This window comes from Phaenicophaeus curvirostris, chromosome 8 (assembly GCF_032191515.1).
Source record: "Phaenicophaeus curvirostris isolate KB17595 chromosome 8, BPBGC_Pcur_1.0, whole genome shotgun sequence".
In the NCBI taxonomy this organism is placed as follows: domain Eukaryota; kingdom Metazoa; phylum Chordata; class Aves; order Cuculiformes; family Cuculidae; genus Phaenicophaeus; species Phaenicophaeus curvirostris.
Genome location: NC_091399.1, coordinates 34,653,149 through 34,673,572, shown reverse-complemented (window position 1 = coordinate 34,673,572; position 20,424 = coordinate 34,653,149). Strand labels below are relative to the sequence as shown.

The following is a 20,424-nucleotide window of genomic DNA, read 5'->3' as shown; positions in this document are numbered from 1 at the left end:
TACCCTGTGAAGTATAGAAGCCAAAATAGTTTGTACATCAAGGGGTAGGGAGCCCTCTTGACACAGGTGGTGAGGCCCTGTGGAACGTTAGATACAGCACTTCTAGTGTTTCAGTTAGGAGAAATAATGTGGTTTTAAAGTTAATATCTTAATTGTATCTGTTTATCAAGCACAACCTATGATGGGGACATGAGGTCCAAACTTAACTGATGAAATAAAATTCCATGGGGGGTTCAGGGTAGCTTTCAGATTGGATGTGACTATTGCATATGATCTAGAGCCGGGGGTTTTAGGAAAAGGACTCAAGAGGAAAAAGATGGTGAGCCCCTGAAGTTGTAAGAATAGTGTAGATAACTCTTCTAAGTATAATGCCTCTTCTCTTGGAAGATGGGATGTTGGTCAATCACAATGGACTCTGTGGCTTCTGAGATACCATTTCTCCATGACAGCATATCAGAATATGTGTTTAGAGCTCATTCAAAACTTTTGGTTTTCTTTTTTTTTTTCCTTCTGTCTTCCTTGGAGAAGTCTGCCTGCAGAGTTTCACATTCAGGTGCTGAGTGAAGTCTCGGGTCAAGTTATTTCATGAGGACTCTAGTAAGCAACCAGTGAACTTCCTAGTGGTGAAAGACTCTGATGGTACATTGAAACAAACTGAGTCTGTAAATTAGCATTTTACATGTCATCCATTCTTATGTGAGCAATAGGAGCTATGCAGACAACAGCAACGTTTTTAGTTAATGGACCCAGCTGTAAGCACTATTCACATTTAACATATTTACAGGGGGTAACATCCAGTCAAAAAATTCCATTAATTCTTTTATGTGCATGAGTGCATACATTTATATATGGATTTGTATATATGTGTATGCTATTAGTGAATGCACTGTTAAAGCATGCACAGTAATTCAAAAAGAACCACTGAAGGAGTTTCATTATCCATTTAAATATATTCAGCAGAAGACTTAAAATAACTCTTTAATGGAGAAAAAAGGGGGGGGGAAATGATGCCATTTGACATGAGGAATCTGTTTTGAACTATAGTATATACACAGTCTGTTTTCTGCCTTTCCTTTCTTGAAATTGTTGCCTGAAATATTACGGTGGCATGCAAAGGCTTCGCTTTAATTTTAAATTTAATTTGCCTGAATGCTGTCAGGATATTTCAAAATACATAGTAAATTTGGAACTTGGTAATATTTGGCACCTAATTTCTACAGAAATGACATTCAGGATACAACTTGGGACTCAGAAATAAAGTAAGCTCAAATTGCATGTTAATGATGATTTTAAAATATTTTCAAGACTATGTAAATGTAATTTCTGCCTTCATTTGGTTAGTTATATTGGCAGCAGAGGGGAGGGTTTGTAACATTCATAGATATAAAGCCATGAATGGGCTTTTTCACTCTGTTAACTCACATGTTCTTTAATGGATAAAATAGAGTCAAATTAGTGTATTTAAAAATTCCGTCTGAGCTTCAAAGAGAATTATTCTTCAAATAATTTTCTGAATAGGAATGGTTGGACTAGATGATCCGGTGGGTCTCTTACAACCTGTCAGTTTTATGGTTCTGAGATTTTATGTTTTGGTCTTGAGACTGGTGGGGAGTTACTTGGCTGCTAAAAGGCCAGGCAGCCTCACCTGTGTTTGCTTATGATCTGGTGACATCAGTTGTTCTTCACTTATACTTCAGTCTTTTGGGTTCACAAAAGGCAGGTCTTGCCAAACTAACCTGATCGCCTTCTATGACAAAGTGACTCGGCTGCTGGATGAGGGAAAGGCTGTGGATGTATCTTCCTGGACTTCAGTAAAGCCTTTGACACAGTTTCTCACAGCATTCTGCTTGGGAAACTGTCAGCCTCTGGCCTGGACAGGCGCACACTCTCCTGGGTGGAAAACTGGTTGGCTGGCCGGGCCCAGAGAGTGGTGGGAAATGGTGTGAAATCCAGCTGGAGGCCAGTGACAAGTAGGGTTGCCCAGGGCTCAGTGCTGGGTCCAGCCCTGTTCAGTGTCTTTATCAATGACCTGGATGAAGGCATCGAGTGCACCCTTAGCAAGTTTGCGGACGACACTAAGCTGGGTGGAAGTGTTGATCTGCTGGAGGGTCGGGAGGCTCTGCAAAGGGATCTGAACAGGCTGGACCGCTGGGCTGAGTCCAATGGGATGAGGTTTAACAAGGCCAAATGCCGGGTCCTGCACTTGGGGCACAACAACCCTGTGCAGCTACAGACTAGGAGAAGTCTGGCTGGAAAGCTGCCTGGAGGAGAGGGACCTGGGGGTGTTGGTTGACAGTGACTGAACATGAGCCAGCAGTGTGCCCAGGTGGCCAAGAAGGCCAATGGCATCTTGGCTTGGATCAGAAACGGCGTGACCAGCAGGTCCAGGGAGGTTATTCTCCCTCGGTACTCGGCACTGGTGAGACCGCTCCTCGAATCCTGTGTTCAGTTCTGGGCCCCTCACCACGAGAAGGATGTTGAGGCTCTGGAGAGAGTACAGAGAAGAGCAACAAAGCTGGTGAGGGGGCTGGAGAGCAGGTCTTATGAGGAGCGGCTGAGAGAGCTGGGGTTGTTTAGTCTGGAGAAGAGGAGGCTGAGGGGAGACCTCATTGCTCTCTATAACTACCTGAAAGGAGGTTGTAGAGAGGAGGGAGCTGGCCTCTTCTTCCAAGTGACAGGGGATAGGACAAGAGGGAATGGCCTCAAGCTCCGCCAGGAGAGGTTTAGGCTGGATGTAAGGAAAAAATTCTTCACAGAAAGGGTCATTGGGCACTGGCAGAGGCTGCTGAGGGAGGTGGTTGATTCACCTTCCCTGGAGGTGTTTTAAGGGACGGGTGGACGAGGTGCTAAGGGGCATGGTTTAGTGTTTGATAGGAACGGTTGGACTCGATGATCCGGTGGGTCTCTTCCAACCTGGTTATTCTGTGATTCTATGATTCTTTAGTCTTGCTAAAAAAGAATAATTTACAGGCTTTTATTAATACAAAGTGTTTGCTTTGAGAAGGTGTTCAACCTGTTAATAAATCTCTTACCTATGTAACTTTCTCTTAAATCATTGCCAGCCTTGTGAAGGCTTTTGTGAAAATCGCCGTGGATGTGTCTCTGTTGCTCTTGGGTTGCTCTGATGAGGAGCCATCCCAGATGCAGCTGACTCCAGCGCAGGCCCACTCTGTGCAGGTGGACCCAGCCGGCAGAATCGATGCGCTCGCTTCTGCTCTTATCAGCAATGTAGCATTATAGCAGAGCAAAGCATAAATCACAGCGGGACATCTCTACTGTGGGTCTCAAGGCACCACGTGTTCCTTTCAAAGTCATCAATCTGGAGAAAATAAAATGAAAATAAAACCCTGTCCAGAACATTGACAGATATCCTTTCCTGTCTATTTGAACCAGAGGCAGTATAGCAGATGTTCTGAGCTTGGCCTCATGACCCCTCTATCATCATCTTGAGCAGTTACAAGATTTTGAGCAAGCCTCCTTATGGGAAACTTAAAGGGCAAATAGTCTTCCCTTCTTCATGCCGTCTGCTTCTCAACGTTTCCTGGTGCTGGATATGCACAGCAGCAGAATTTTATTCACAGTTGATGAATTCGGTCAGGTCAGCCCTGTTGAATGACTTGCCAAAGCTTGTAGAACCAGCGCCCTGCCCCCCTGCTTTCTCATCAGTATTATATGTGAAGCAGGCTGTGTCGGGAGTGACCCTGGTACTTTGCTGTGCATTTGAGGTGGTGGTAGATAAGGTGCCAGCAGTTTTCTGTGGTGAGGAACAGAGAAGGTGAGAGAGAAGCTTTTTTTTCTTGGCTGAATGTCACGTTGCCTTAGGCAAGTCTTCGGCTCAAAGATGGACTACGCTATCTTTGTGTGGTTCCTTGGTTTGTTTTATTTAATCAAGTATTGCATTGCTTATGATAATAGAAGCCCTCTGTGAGCATTCAGGGCCTCAAGAGTGTGTTTGTCTTTCCAAAAACTTTTTGATACTGCTTAGATGCAAACAGACCTGAAAGTTACAGGTCACAACTGGGCCTCCTGTTTTTCTTTCCTATCCTGCTCTGCCAGATTCTTTCTTGAGAGAAAGTCATTTCTGCTAGACTCTTACCACATCTTGCTAAGGGAGTGTTTCCAGCAGCAGCTGCTGAAGGAATGCAGCTTGCAAGCTGAATTGAGGAAGACCCTGCAGTATGGTTGTTATACACCTGCATTACCTCTTTTTCCTGTATGTTATTACGCATACATAAAAATGTAAATTACTGTTAACAGAACCAAGCACATCAGTAAAGAAATGCGAAATTTAACCTTGTCCACATGAAAGATAACACTGCAGAGTTGTGTATACAATCATTTAGTAACTTTTCTTTCCATATAAAGTCTTAGTGAAAAAGAACGGATATGTGCTGGAGGATCAAAATCAGCATTGCATGATAAAGGCAATCACTGTAGGAAACTTTGCTCAGTGAGCTAAGTAGGAGGAAGTAGGGTTGATTTCATGCCTTAGGGTGACAGGACAAAATCTTGGAGTTTTAACTGTATATATCATTGCTTTTGCTATGTAGTGTAGAAGGTTTCAGCTCCAATAGTTATACTGTGGCGTGGTAAAGTTATGAGATACTAAAGTGATAATTCATAATGGGAAATGTCAGGCAACTTTAACAACACGTATTACCAAACACTGTTATAATTAAACCAATATAACTCGTCAATAACCACAGCAGCAAAATCACTACAAAAATGACCAAAAAGACTAATAACGTTCATGTAAGAAACATTAGTTTTTAATCAGATTTTCATTGTTCTGATCTGGGATACTGTAATTTGCATTTCTGTGAATGGATTGCCTGAGTTAATGCGTTAAATATCATTAATTGTACTGACTGTATATCCACATGTAGCTTCTGTGTCCTTATGTACTGGAAGTATGAAGTGTTTTGTGTGACTGCAGATGGAAATAAATCCAGAAGACTCTTATAAGCATAGTTTGCTAAAGAAGCAATATTTTTAGACAAAGAAACATTTTTTTTGTTGCTGATCTGTTACCATTTCAATAGTATTTATTTTTACTTGTACCTTGAACTTTTTAAAATCTAAGTAACATGAAGAATTCACTGCAGATAATACTGTGGAAAGGCTTTGCAAAAGCAGGGCAATCAAGTAGGGATAATTAGAGTTACTATTTAAATATGCAGAAAGCAAAAAGCTTATCTGGAAGAGCAGAGTGAAGTTATAACAGCATAAGACTAATGTAAGAATGATTTGAAAGCAATAAAATCACATCTCCCTGACTTTGTAAGTACAAAATAATAAGCAATATTGAATAATGGAGGCTGTAATAGTCTGAGTTATAAACCCAGTGGTATGTGATTTTGTCATTAGATCTTACCTGAAGGGGATAGATTGGTTTAACGCTGATAGAGTTGAGCTGTGTGAGGATTACAGGTATTTGAAATGTGTGTGCAGTAAGGGATGAGAGTAATTGCTCAAGATAATTTCCTAGCATTTAACTCAGAATAATGATATGAAGTTGGCAAAACCTCTATTCGTGGGTTTTACATCTTTCTTTGAATCAGTCTGAATGTATGAATGCCTTTGAAGGAATGAGATGTGACTCTTACTGCTGGCATAATTTTTAAAGTTTGACGAAGAACAGAAGAGTGTGCTGTTAAGAATAAATCATCCCTGGCAGAGAAATGGGTAGGATGGTCTTCAAGTTCTTAATCATCTCTGATTCTTGTAACTCTGTCATTATTTTCGTTAATTAACTTGAGTGGGTAACACAAACATCACATGTCTTCCAAAACTAATATTATTGCTGCCTGATATTTGGTCTGTGGAACTGAAAAAAACCCAAACAAACAAAATTGTTAGTGACACATAGGCAACAACTTCATTGACTATTTATTTATCTGAATGGCTTTAATTGGGCATCATCTACAGCCTCCCCATATTGTACTGAGAGCCTGTCTGATTTCACAAGCTGGGCAAGGCCAGGCCTCCTAATGCTGGGAATTGTAAGGAAGCTCCCAAGGAGTGGCTGGGAATGCTATAATTCAGGAGCTGGCGTTCTTCCCCGGAGCATACCTAGAGGGCTCGTGGCTGCCAAGGGTGCCATGCTGAAAGGGGAAAGAGCTGAGGGCTGGACCACTGGTAGTCATTTGAGTTCCCGTGGCCCTTTCACAAGGGCATGGATGCTTAGTCCAACAGTCCTGGCTATCTTCCAAGTGGAGTAATTAAATTCTGCATTCCTAAATTCCCTCGGATTTTAATTGGATTAGATGTTCTTCACCTTTTGGCTTTGAACTTGGCTGGCTAAACAACAGTTTTTCGTTATAGCAGTCTCTTTGGTTCAGATTAGGTTATATTATCCCCGAATATAATGTACGTTATTTTAAGTGTACTAGGTGCTTCAGGAAAAAGCAGTGTACCGGGTAGATCAACATTTTACTTTTTTTTTAATTAATGTTCTTTGCTGTGCTGAAGAAGGCTCACTTGATGGCTATTCCCAATTGCTCACTCAACTTACAGGCCTGGTTGAGACTGCATAATCAAAGATGGTTTATAAAAATAATTTAGATCTTTGCTGTATCCAGGAAGCCCTCCGTTTGCCTGTGTGTGCAACTTTCATCTGAGTTGTGTAGTCAGTGAAATCTAGGGCATCTCTGGAAGTTTAGTCTTCAGTGTATGTTCAAATGTTCACCTTAGTACTTTGCAGAAACAAGCTTGTAAACAAGGGAATTTGTGCTACATCTCCTCTAAAATATGGCTTGGTTTTTAGTGTGCCAGTAACTTCTGTTCAGGTACTGGAGCCTAAATAATTGATTTTTCAGTGTGTGCTGTTGAACAGAATTTTTAAAAGCAGGCTATATTGTCAGTGCATACTGTGATTCTGCAGAAGTTTTAATTAATGACTGGGGAAATCCAAAACACGTATGAAGTAATGAGAGTGAATACATGGTTTACATCTGAGAAGTTAATTTGTGGATAGTACGAATCTTTGATACGGATAAAATTCAGATTAGTTCACTTAACGGTTCACCTGGCCCTAATGATACCTAAATTTAGAACTTGTGAGTGCTGCTGGCCTGTAATCAGAATATGTTTTGCCCTGCATAAAATGGAATTAGATTAGTCGATTCACATTAGCCAAGTCTGAATTCTGTGTCTGGTTGGATTTAGTTGCACTCTGCTGATGACAGAGCTCTGTTTGGCTTTTTGTTTGACCTGGATATGTGCATCTTTCTTAGTGCTGTCAATCTTCTCTTATGTTGCTCAGCATACTGTTACTGAAAATCCAAGATCTATAGCCCTTTATTGAATTATGGAGTACGTTTCTTGTACCTGTAATATTTACCTTTGGGCATTAGGTCTGTTTTTCCTAGAAAATAGCCTGGTGCAGGGCTTTGTGAGAGTTTCTTATTCTAACCTCTCTGAAATCTTTTACGGGGGGAAAACGAGGGAAGGAACAAGAAGACATCCAGGCATACCTTTGTGGGAAAGTCTTAAAAGAACCCAGTAGGAGTAATGAACATATTTGCACCTTTTTTTTTTTTTTAAATTTATTAATTTCTTCTAAGTAATTGCATGGAAGTCTCTTGAAAAGGAGGATCCCAACTGTGTTACACTATAAATGTGCATTCTGTCCCCTTTCTCAGTATTAGTTCTAGAGGTCTGCGCTAAACTGACATAAAGCCTTTTCTTTGTGGACTTGATTTTGTTGGTATGCAAAAAGGGAGAGTAATAACAGCATCCTGTCTTTTGTCCTTCTGGATGAAGATTAATCATGATCACAGCTGCAGAATAATGCAGATCTTAGCTGCTGGGGTTGGAGAGGGGGAAGGGACAGGCAGTAGGGAGAGCAAAGGGCATAGGGTGTCTTTAGTTCTGCACGCCCCTTCTACCCTCAGAGGCACTGCATTTAATGGACGATTTGCAAGAAGCAGGTTCTTAGGAATTGTTTTCCTTCCATTGACTAAGTGCATCCCTCTGTATTTCAATTTATGCTTGCTGTCTGCCAGAAGTGTTCGTTGACTTCATGTTCGTTATCCTTTACTACGAGAAAAAGCGCAGTACTGTCTTCACTGTGGGAGAGCAGTTCGTATCGAATAAAGGCACGGATCTGCTGTTGCCCCAGCTTACCTTTTTTAGTTTTGACTAATTTTTCATGCATGTTAATTTTTTTTTTTCCTTTAATCATAGGGGATGCATACAATTTGCTAGTAAGACATGCACACACAGTTTTTGCATGGCTTGCTTATTTTCTTGATGATGCATTAGGCAATGGGTGCTGAAATGCTGCTGGCTTGAAGGTACACTGATTTAGGCTAGTGACTTTTACTGTGTATCTGTAGATAGCCGCTAAATGCCTCGCAGGTCAACTGTTTTTGAAATGGATAAAAGCGTGCTAATTCCTTCAAGGTAAATCAGAAGGATTATGACATCTAGGAAGAAGAAACTGCCAGACAGCTCATGAGCAATATAACTAGGACTGACCCAATAGCATCTCTAAAGCTTCCAATAAAATTGCCTGAGGAGACTGCCAAGAAGCCAGATGCTGCTGCTGGAAAAATACCTTCTGTAGCTTGGCATTTGTCCTGTAATTGCTTCCAAGAGAGAATAAACTGTAGCATGACAGTAGAAGGTGAATGGTTCCTCACTGCATGCTATGTGGGTGATTTTTAAAAGTGATTAGAAAATAAGCATGGTTTTGTGATGCATTACCACTCCTGCAGGTCCATATACCCCTTTAACTACTTAAAAGTTCCCCATCTGAATAATCAGGAGTATCTTTTTTTTTTTTTTCCCCTGACATTTTAGTCTGAAACTGCCTTGATTTTTCTTCTTCTTTTAAGTAATACTTTTTACAGGGTCCCTAACCTGAGTACTTAGGCTTTGATTCTGTAAGTGCATGCATAGATGCTTATGTAGACCTCTTGATCTGCATGGTCATAACAGGATGGAGACTAGTGTATTCTCTGTATGGGATTATGATACAGAAAACAACATGTGGCCTATGTGGTTTCAAGAGTTAGATTGTTGAGTGGAGTTTTTTTCCCCCTGTAGTGTATTTTCCAGCCATAGGAAGAGTGCTATGTTCTACTATTAGAAATACTGCTGAAAATGCAGAGAGCCTGAATTCTTATGGGAGGTGCTTCTGCCCTTTTAAAGTGGTTAACGTTCTTACTGATTTAAAACAGAGGCATTTGAGGGGTAGTATATGACATAATCAGATACAAGGCACTGCGTTCACAATGAGATGAAAACAGGTAACTGAATTCAAGGAGGTTATCTGTGGTTTTAAATTTGTCCAGTAAAACCTAGCGGCTGTTCTCAAATCATAGAATCATAGAATAGTTTGAGTTGGAAGGTCTCTTCATCTTAGCAGTCGTGTGGAATTACCTTTATGAGTGGTCGCTGGTTTGAAGACTGGCGTATTTAAACAGAATTGTCATAAGTATTTCTGTATCTAATACTCATTTACTAGACTATTTAAAAAATTTATATTTGTTGATTGTGGAACAACAAGGTAAAGATCATTGTTGCTTGTATGTGTAAATTCATACTTACAGTCCTAGAAACCTTTTTTGCTTTTTCTCCTTCGCTCTGCTAGTCAATGAACTTGGGTAGAAGTCTGGTGGTTGGGTTTGGTGTAATAAATCAAAAGTCCGTTTACAGCGAGGTGAAGTCCTCTGATTAGTTTTCCTAGTACTTAACTGTCAGGGAACAAGGGCTGAGTGTTGAAAAATAGCAGTGAATAAAGATCCTGACGTAGGGGGGTTTGGTTGTTGTTGACATTAGGAAAGTTTGCTTTGCTTTGCTGTAATGTCAGGAAGCATTCAGAAAATTGAAGGCCATGATGTATAGGTTAACTCGTGTGGCTGAGAAAATCTCAAAGGGACCTGGAAAAAGCTGGTACAAAATTCATGTCCGTTAAGAAAGCCACTATAAAGCATCCCTTTAAGCTATGCTTCAGATTCCCAAGTATAGCTTAAGTTGGATCTTTTTAAAGTATCATGCTGTATTTTGTTTAAAAGAAATGAGAGAGTGAGCCCAGTTCAGTCTCACTTACAATATTAAGAAAGTAATCTTGAAATTAAAAAGAGCTGAATTAAGATATTCCTCCAGAAGACAGGAGATGAATAAGTTGCCTTCAACTTACTGTGCCACTTAAAAACATGCTGAGCTGTCCAGGATGTAAGACATTTAATTCCATAACCTTTTCTTCCAATTAGAAGGCACGGATTCTGATTGTGAGGAATTTGCATTTAAATATAAAACGTGATGTCTCTGACATTGCTTTTACCTTCTCCCTGGTGATGCTCCTGACTGCATACTTCTCCCTCTCCTTCAGTGTGATGATTGCACCACTGCACTTTAGTAATCATTTAACAGCTCTAATTACAGAATACTGTGATCCCAACTGTGTACTTTGTCCTTTTTCCCTTCTTAGTCTCACTCTGTTCTGTGTTCCAGAGGATTGGAAAAGAGCTGTTCTTTTGCTTCGGAAAAGTAGATTCCAAAGACTCGATTTTGGTAATGTACAAGTTTGCGTTTTGTTATTTCTTTAAGAGTTAATGACATGGAATTTTAGACATACGGAGTTTGGTTGGTCTGGTGCTGTTGACATCAGTCACGCCAGCATAACTTCACTGGCACTAATGCAGATACACTAGCATAAAATTGGTGTAACTCCAACTCCATTAAAATCAATGGAGTTACACCAATATAAGTCAAATGTAATGCTATTGATTTTGTGCTGGTGTGACTTTATTGGCTTTAATGGAGGTGAGGCAGTTTTCTGCTAGTGGAACTCAGATTGCGGTCAGGCTGTGCCTGGGTAGTGTTTGTGACAGTTGAGAATTTTGGTTCTTGTTTGTTCTTACACAGTATGATCAGAAATTCTTTTCCTTTCTGCTTCAGTGTCAGCAATGCAGTAATCTGGGTATAGTCAAGTCCTGTCATAACACAATTTATATAGGAAAAGCATTTAGGTAATTCAATTTCACTGTGAGTAGAGGGAATCTCTAGTTCAATCTGAATGTCTTCTGATGTTATCTGGTAAGATAGCAGCCTTTCAGTGCTGGAGGAGGGAGCGATGTGAATTTTTTAAGCCAGTTCCATTCAGTGGCAGTACTTAGTTTTATGCAGTACTCTACAAAAGCTTACAAATGCCATGTTGAGTGGACTTCCGCGTCTCTGAGTAGAAAAAAAACACTTAAAGGAACAGCAGGTGTTGTATTTATAACTCCAGAACGCAGAGGTTTAACTCATTTTCAGCTCCCTGGGCTGGAGTTGCATTCCCTGCTACGCAGATAAAGGAGAAGTAAACACGTACCCGTGTTCTTCCCAGGGTCTGGTGGGAGAGTGCAGGCAGGTCTGGATGTGTTAAGCCTTTTCCAGGGCTGAATTGTTTCATTCAAGGCTGCAAATGTGTTTGTCCGGCAGACTTGCGTGCTTTCTCATGGAATTGAAGGTATACAGTGCTACCAGCACTGGTTTTAATAACTAATTTCCATTTTGATTTCTAGCCTCTAATTTTCTGTAGTAATAGATTTGGGGTTTGATTCTCTCCAATCTACCCTTGCAAGACTCACGAAAGCAATGCCACTTGCAGTGCTTGATGATGCTCCCAGGTATATACATAGCTCAGAGAAGAGGTAGGTGTTAACAAAACCTGTGCAAGGGGTTTGACAGAGTTCAAGCTGATATCTGGTTATTGGCAATCAGACTGAGAACAGCTGGAGGGACCACAGCAGCACTGGAATTACAGAGTGTTAACTGGCCAGCAGTAAAGCAAAGCATAGGACAGCAGCAAGTTCTGAGTTCTCAATGCTGTGTGGCTTTTAGGTTGTTTTATTTTATTTTAAGAAAAAATAAATGTTTTACATTTTGATTATAGAAATTCTTTTAAGAGGATAAATTTCACGTTGAAAGCATTGGAGGAAAAAAATACAAATTTTTCTATTGGTCTATAGTGACTGACTCAAATCTAGCTTTTTTTTTTAAAAAAGTATTTGAATATCCTTTCTCAGAGAAATTATGAACCAACATCATATATTTTTTCCTGAATGCAAAATGGCATAATTCTGAATATTTCAAAAATCCTGTTACAGCAATGTTAGTCTTCTGTGTTGCCTTTGTTTCCAGTGTTTGTGTCCTCTATAATATAAAAAAGAAACTGTAATATTAAAATGAACAGTTAGTAATTTCCCATTAAAAATGTTGATGAAATCAATTAATTTCTGTGAAGAGTGTGTTTTAATCCAGTCAGCGTTTTCTATGAGTAGAAAATTGACAGCACTTCTGGTGAATAATTGGTGAGGTGGAATGTAGTACTCGCCACTGCATGGAGTGATTTCCAGGAGGAATTTTAGTAATTATTCCTGCTGTCATTGGAAGACTAATAAACATCTCACTTCGTAAATATTTTCTAGGTCAGTTTTTTGGCAAGATGCTCTTCTGGTGGTAAATCGGCTTGATCTGAGGAACTGCATAGCATGCCTGAAAGATACTCTGGAGATAGAATAATAAAGCCTATCGTAAACTACAATAAATTTAATAAAATGTGTTATTTGCCTTAGTTAAATGTAGGGGGTGTTTTTAAAAAAATGTTTCTTGTTTTCAGGAGGCAAGACATATTTTATGCATACAGTTAAAACAAACAGCAGATATTCGAAGAGAAGTTGAATGTTATGGTTTGAGGACCAAGTAGTTTTCTGATGTCAGGAGAATTGAAAAGTCTGGTAACTCAGTACAGAGGTAGTACAGTCAGTATAATAAAGCACAGAAGTATCCTCCCCTCACCTTAATATATAGAAAATCAGAGGTGGAGGGGAGTACTTGCTCATTTTAGAGCAACCCAAGCAAAGTATAAAGGTGGTTGTGAGTCTTTCAAGCCATGTAAGTTGGGGAGGTGGCAGGAGAAGGGTGCTGGGTTTCAGAGGAGCATTTACAGTTTGCAAGGGGAGACTGAAGGAGCTAAACTGGACATGTGCCTTCAGCATGTCTACTGAGGGAATGACTTTTTGGTAGGATCTGTGTGCATGTGAAAAGTAAACTTCCTTTCATCTTTACAGGGTACAGAAATAGTGGTAAGGACTTGCAGGAAAAAGTAGCGATTGACGTGCCATGCCATGACAGAGTCTTGACTTCATCACTAGAAACAGTTTGTTATGCGTTTCTGTGGGTAAATGACAAAACTGGAGAAGAGAGGCTGGTCACATGCAACAGTCAAAGATTGTTTTCCTTTGCAGGCCAGCCAGAATTGTAATGTATGTTGTTATAGAATTTCCAATAATGAAGTAATTACGTAGACATCTTCTCCTGTTAGCTTTTATCTTCCTTGTCCTTCCAGTATCTTAAGCCTTCTCTTTTACCATGTCATCCTCCTTTTCTGGTTCTTACTTATAGACCTTATTAACTGAAATAGTTCAGTGGGTTTCGGACCAGTCCCTTGGGTTTGGAATTAGTGTAGTGCCTTCTGTAAAAGATTAATACTGTGATACCAAGTAGCTTCCTGCAGGATGTTTGCAAGACCTGACCATTAGGGAAATGAGCTGATGAGTACAAAATAATACAAGCAGCTCCAAAAAATTTCATGGCCTCCTCCCTCTTGGAGGGTATAAAGGACACTGGTGGCAAGGATATTTTTTTTCCACCATCTGTTTGTATGTGGTCACATAAGTTCTCTGTGTTGGGATTCATGGTCAGATGAGAAGTTGATGAGTAATATTTTCCTAAGTCTTTCACACGTAAACTCTTCAGCTTTCCTGGATCACTGCACTTTTAAAATAATTTTGTCACTTTTATTTTGCCCTTTTAATCTGCTTGGGCTTAACACTTTCACAATTGTGGGCATTAACATTCCCTGAGTCTGTGGAGTGATTTGGAGAAAAGGAAGTGAATTGCAAAAATTCAGAGGTATAAAAGCGTGAGATGAGGATGGTAGCATGTTTTTTTGTTTTGTCAAATCAGGGTGTGGGAGGTACCATCCTCTTGGGAAGAGCCTGTCAAATCCCAGTTTGGGGCTGTGGAGAACTTAAATACCTAGGGAATGCCAGGGCTTAGTTACAAATCCTTTCTAAGACTGCTTTTCCTTTACATAAGCAGATGGAAACTGGTTTCAAGGGAGAGAACTTCTTAAGTATTGAAGCCCTGAAGAAAATTAATAAATTCACGTATTTTAAAGCCAGAGGGGAAGTATTATGATCATCTTGTCTGACGTCCTTCATAACTTGGGCCAGGGAAGTAGCCTAATAACCCCTTCATGAGCTCACTCAAGCGTGGTTGAAAAGACAAATGGTTTGACAGAAATAATATGTTTTACAAATACGTAGGGGAGGCCGGTGGAGCTTGTTACTGATTTTCTTTCACATAAAAGGTCCAACCTGTTTTAATCCTGACTGCAAAGTGAATTTACAAAAATACTTCTTCGGGAAGGCTTTAGGTTTTGTGCTGGTGTAGGAGTAATACAGAACACAGGCTTAAGACGTCTTTTGGAATTAAAAGCCAGTTAATTCCCGAAAGCGCTGATTGTGTTCCTGCTGTATCCACTTAATAAGGGAACAGAAAATGTCAGTATTTTGTTAAAATGAAGAGCTCTGAATCCTCTTTATGAAAAGCTGAGGCATGCACATAGTACTGTAATAGCTGGAACAGTAACAAGGCATGCAAGAAGATCGTTAGAGTTGGATATGTGTAAAGTGATGGATTTTTTTCTTTAAATGCAGTTAACAAAATTTGTCTTTAGAACAGGAAGAGAAATGTGGCAGGACTGATCAAAGAAAATAGCATCTCATTGATAAAACACATGCTGCTGTACTTCCCACAGTTGGAAGAGCGTCGTATTTTAACGACGGTGACCTAGATTGGAGGAGACAATAAAAGCTGTTGCGGTGAAGAGCAGATTGACTGCCATTCTCATCTGGGTAATAAATGGCTGAAATATGGACAGTATATTCAAGTTTACTAATGTAGCTTACATAAAGACCTATACTTTTGGAGGAATTGTCTCTGTAGCAAATTCAGTTTGAACTATGACTTGCATCTGACAGATGTTTATGTGCTCCTTCACAAAGATACCTATTACTTTATTCAAGGATCTATGAGCCTTCAAGAGTATGACCTGATTAGGTTTTAAAGTAAATCAATACCTGAACCTGTCCAAAAATAGACGTGCATTCATTTCAAAAAATATTACCGAGTGGTATAGCCTCGAGGGGATATAGCTTTTCTGGAGAGTTTCAAATGAAATGCCAGTCGTATGTTGTTATTTTAAAATATTCAGTGCCATTTAGATGCTACTATTTCAGCTTTCCTGTTGAAAGTAGCTGACAACAGGAGATGACATTCTTGGTGCTTTGTACCCAAAGCAGTCTTCTAAGACATTGAAACTTGCTTAACTCTTGACACTGGGAGTATTTTGATTGTTTGTTTGGTTGGGTTTTTTTACTTTGTTCTTATTGTAAGTGGACCTACCATAAATATTTTCTTTTGTTAACTGGTCTGTGTTAGTGCTTCTTGCAAAGTTAATCATTTAACCTTGAGATAAATATAAATTGAAATTCTAGAAAAATAAACTGTCAATCCAGCCGTGACTTGAGAGATGCTTCAAGTAAGTGCCATTGAGCTGTAAAGACTGATGCATCCCTACTGTGCTGTAAAACTAAATATTATTAAGTTGGGTTGCGTGCAGGGGGAGGGGAATGAGAATGGGGGTTGTGAGGGACATCTGTTCTCTTCAGCGCTTTCCTCCCTGTTTGCTGGGGGGGATTTCAAGCGTAAGTGAAGAGCCATTCTGTTGGTGGTAGGGTGAGATGGTTCCTTCACAGCACAGTCCAAGTGGGCAGTGCACGTGGTGTCCGACGGTTACTGTGTTTGGGGGAGAGACATCTCTCTGGCTGTGGACCGGTCCAACAAGCGCTTCAGATCCCAAAAGACTGTCAGTTAAGGGACTGTTGTCTTATTCCTTTTCTTTTGCTGATCAGCCCTAGTTTGCTTTCTCCTTTTCAGATGTTTTCCTAACAAAAAAATGTTAATGAAAATATTTTTAGTTTATGCAGGTATTCCAAGAAGGGTGTATTTAGCACGCACTGCAACTTTGATTTGTAAGTTGCTTTATTTTTCCTCCTTTTAGCTATGTGGCCCTTATTCAGACTCCACAGAGGAGGAACAGGGAGTTTTGTATTTCAAAACCAGTTCAGCAGATTTTTAAAAGCTATCTTTGAATATTCCATAATACACATCCAGATTTGAAGAGCTTATTAAAGAAAGCCTCTGACACACTTCAGCAATATTAAATCACTTCAGATGGTGCGTGGCAGTGTAATGTTGCTGAAGCATTTTAGAATGTTAAAAAGAGGCTGGATTTGAAAGTAATAGTGGGTTCACAACCCTTACTGTGAAAAGTGATTTAAACTGTCAAAATTATTTCAATGTTTGCAGTGTATTACTTTTGTAAATTATAGAGAAGGGACATTAGTAAATAAATACAGCTGTAGTTAATCTCTGGCCAGCTAACCAGCTGATATGCTGGGTTGATTTCTTTATTAAATGCTTATTTAATAACTGGGCAACTGTTCAGACAGGCCAGATGGACCTCACTGTAATTGTGCTAATAATGAGAACTTTTTCACTAGAACAAAGAGCAATAAAAAGATGCATTTAGTGAGGGAGAATCATGACAAATGGTTTCAGGACAGTGTGGTCCTCTGCCCTTGACAGACTGGCTGAAGTAGTTGGCTCATTCCTCAAAGCATGAGGGACCAGCAGTAAGAATTGAAGTAATGGTTTATTCTTTGCTTGGTTGTATGTTTTCTGTGTCTTCTTTGACTTTACAGCCCATACATCCCCAGTCCTACTTGCAGCCTTACAGCCTGCCTCGCTCATACTGCTGTAGCACATTTCTGCAGTTACTGCTGTGGGTTCACAGCTGGCAAACTTGTAATATCTCCCAAACAAACATCTATTATGTAAAGATGTAGTTTTCGCCCTAAATGTTATCTTTTTGCATTTGTATTTTGTGGAAACTGTAAGGTTTAATTAAGTGTATTTTTAGAGGTTTTTTTCCAAGAAAAATTATGGGGTAGGTGTCAAGAATTACAGCGTTGTTTACATGGAGGCAGATTCTTTTATACTGGAAGCATTATCATAAGCAAGAGGAGTGATGAAGTATGATGTTCTCATTATGAGTAATGAATACACTTTTCATTTGTTTTTATTCAACTAGGAGAACAAAAGTATTGAAAGAACATTTGAGGAGTAAAAATTTGAACTTAATATCTGGCAATATGTTTTTACTTCAGAAGTGTTGCATTTAAGAATTGAGTCCTTGCAGAATTTTTTGCTGTTGGTGGCGTTTCCAGCTACTTCCCATATCGGAGTCTTTGTCCTCCAGCTGCTTGTCCAGAACTACAGGTCTTCTGTACGCCTTACATGGTGTCTCTAGCTTTGTGAAGACATCACGGATATTCCAAAACATCTCAGACAGGGCTAGATGACTGTGTTTAAGGATCTAAAGTTGTGGGCAATGGACTTTGTAGATGGAGAACTTCATAGGTTTCTTTCTCAGTAAGTTTTCAAAGGTTGAGGATTTTCTATGTTTTGAATTCTGAAAATGACAGTTGCTTGTTGTTTCTTTCTTTAACAGCACTCGAAAGGAGTGAATGAGATGAACTGTTTGGATTATAGTATCTGAAAGGCTACATTATTCTCTCGGAGAGACATTCTAAATGAGCCTGACCGAGATCCTGGATCTGTGTGAAGAGGACTAAGAATATAGGATGTCAACTGAGACAGAACTTCAAGTGGCTGTTAAAACCAGCACAAAGAAAGACTCCAAAAAGAAAGGTAGTGACTCTTATCTTTATTCGTATGTATTTTGTACTTAAATCAGCTCTGATATCAACCACCTTTTATGCATCTGTGATTCTTTGGTCATCTGTGTGCTCAGTGAAAGTAAAATTTGTTAAGCCTAGTGGAAGTCTGGAATTTGATTCTCTGACATTAAAATATATATCTCATTGAAGTGTATTTTAAAATGTAAGAAAGAAATTATGCATTAAAGTTCATTAATGTCTAATCTGTATGTCTGTTGCAATTGTTTTACAAATGGAAATACAATTTAAAAATTACTGTTATACAAAGATAACATTCTTTCTTTGTTGATAAATAAGTTTTCCTCTAAAGGCTTTGTTTCTTCTTTGTTTTGAACTAACCAGAGCATAAATGCACTTTCTGTTACCGGAGGTTGAATCTTATTAATACTCATGAAGTTACAGAGAACTCAGTAGCCATCTATAAATAGATTAATTGTAATCTGATAATGGAAATATAAACAAGAAGGAGGAAAACTCAGAATTAAGGAGAAGTTATGAATGAGTTGTTTGGATAAGTTTGTGTTTGTATTTACAATTTTCAGTCAGGTTGTGGTGCAGTTCTTTGAACTGACAAGTGTGAGAAATGGGATTATATGATTTTGGTGCTTATGAATGGGAGTACTGAAAGACTTTTTTTAGTAGGGATTTTTGTCGTTAGATTTTTATTCGTTATTTTATTGCTTGTGGTTTTAAGTACTGGTGAACTTGGAGGGCAAGGCCTTGAGTTCTAGTAGTAACTCATGTTGTTCTGTGTCTCCATCTTTGATTTTTTTAAAAAACTTATGCAGATAATGAAATTGAGATTGAAAAAAAACTAATATGAATTGCTCAACTAAAAAGGTGAGGCAAAAAGAAAAATCATACTTAATAGTTCTAATACTTGAGGCAGCAAAATTTGAACTTTCATGTGAGCTTTTCAGTTTGTCATTCTGTTTCTTTTTGTGGGTGTATGATTTAGCCATTTCTGATTATTTATGTTTTTACATTTTTTTAAGACAAAAAAGTTTCTTGTCTTTGCTTATACATCTGTGTTGCAAATTTTACTCAGATATCCTAGAATTAGCTTGTTCAGCTTCTTGGCAGCTGTACCTTTTACTGTGGCAGTTCTACCAACCCAGTAGTTAAAGCCTTGCGTTTGTTGTAGCTTTTGTGTCAGAAATCTTTGTGTTATAATTTTTAAAAAGAGTTGGCAGTCTAAAAATTTTAAGTGTTTGTTTGAGAAGATGGTTTAGAATCCTTATGACTACGCTAGGCCTAAACTCACAAGGAAAACATGATTTGTTTAAGATAAAACTATGCAGTTTGGAAAGGCAAATGAGGAACTTTGATATAGATGAGAATGTGATCCGAGAGAGATGTTTATCAAGGCAAATAAAGAAAGTAACAGTGCTGTGGTTGTATGATTGCTCAGTATTTTCAGGCAGGGAAGAAATTAAAAAATGCCAGTTCTGCAGTACAGATACCATCTTTTTTATGTCTCCTATGTTATTTCTGCTGAAGGGTAAAACTTCTGAGAACAGCAAACAGCTGTTTCAGGAACTTGATATTTATGTTAATAAAATGTTCAGCATCCCACTTCTAGAAACATTTTCCTAAATCATAATAACAGAATGCTTCTCTGCACAAAATCTGATTCTATCTTCCAAGTGGAAATTGTGAGAATTACCTTTACTGCTGAGAATTATAAAATGTTCTGTGGCAGCAGTCAGAGGTCTCTGATGTTACTAATCAATGAGTTTGATTATGCAGTGGAACTCTGAGTATTCCCAAGAAATTAGTCTTTGCTCTATAAACAGAAATTTCAGTTCCAGTGTGTTTCTGATGAGTCAGGTTTTGTTGTACTTCTGCAAGAGCCATGCCATCACTTTCATCCAGAACAGGGAGAAGCCTCTTTTGCTGTATTATTTACCATTCTGATAGTTCTACCATCCACAGTTCACAGCGCTGTGCTGAGAAAAGCAGTAGGTTCGGTAACAACTATTTAATGGAGTGGCTATCTCGCTGTTGTATCCCATGGTGAAGATCTGGGGTGACTAAAGGAGGATAAGGATTAGGATCATTGAATCATAGAACTGGTTGGTAGGAAAACACCTTTGAGACCATTGAGTCCAACTGGGCCTGTCCAGTGTCCAACCATATTTCTGAACACTTCACCTACCCATCTTTCAGGTAACTTCAGGGATGGTGACTCGACCACTTCCCTAAGCAGCCGGTTCCACTGCCTGATAACCCTTTTGGATATCTAATCTGAACCTCCCCTGGTGCAACCCGAGTCCATTTCCTCTCGTCATATCATTAGTTACTTGAGAAAAGAGACCAACACCCACCTAACTACAACCTTCTTTCGGATAGTTGTAAACATCGATAAGGTCTCCCCTCAGCCTTCTTTTCTCTAGGCTAAACAACTCCAGTTCCCTCAGCCACCTCTCATGCAGTTTGTTCTCCAGCCTCTTTGCCAGCTTCATTGGATGTAGTTAAAGCTCGGGGCAGGGTTCTTTCTTGAACTCGGCATGTCTTCTGTGTAGCGTTAGCTAAATTTTAACATCTCTCTGTATCTCTA

The 20,424-nt window shown here is 39.3% G+C and overlaps 1 protein-coding gene across 7 annotated transcripts in view; it reads left to right on the top strand.

Moving 5' to 3' along the window:
• DAB1 (DAB adaptor protein 1) overlaps nucleotides 1–20,424 on the top strand; it is a 240,243-nt gene that overhangs the window by 100,121 nt on the left and 119,698 nt on the right. For all 7 annotated transcript variants that reach the window (XM_069861885.1, XM_069861889.1, XM_069861886.1 and 4 more), the window contains one exon: nucleotides 17,636–17,835. In XM_069861885.1, the coding sequence (XP_069717986.1) occupies nucleotides 17,769–17,835 (67 nt within the window). In that variant the 5' untranslated portion in view covers nucleotides 17,636–17,768. The remainder of the gene's footprint in view (nucleotides 1–17,635; nucleotides 17,836–20,424) is intronic.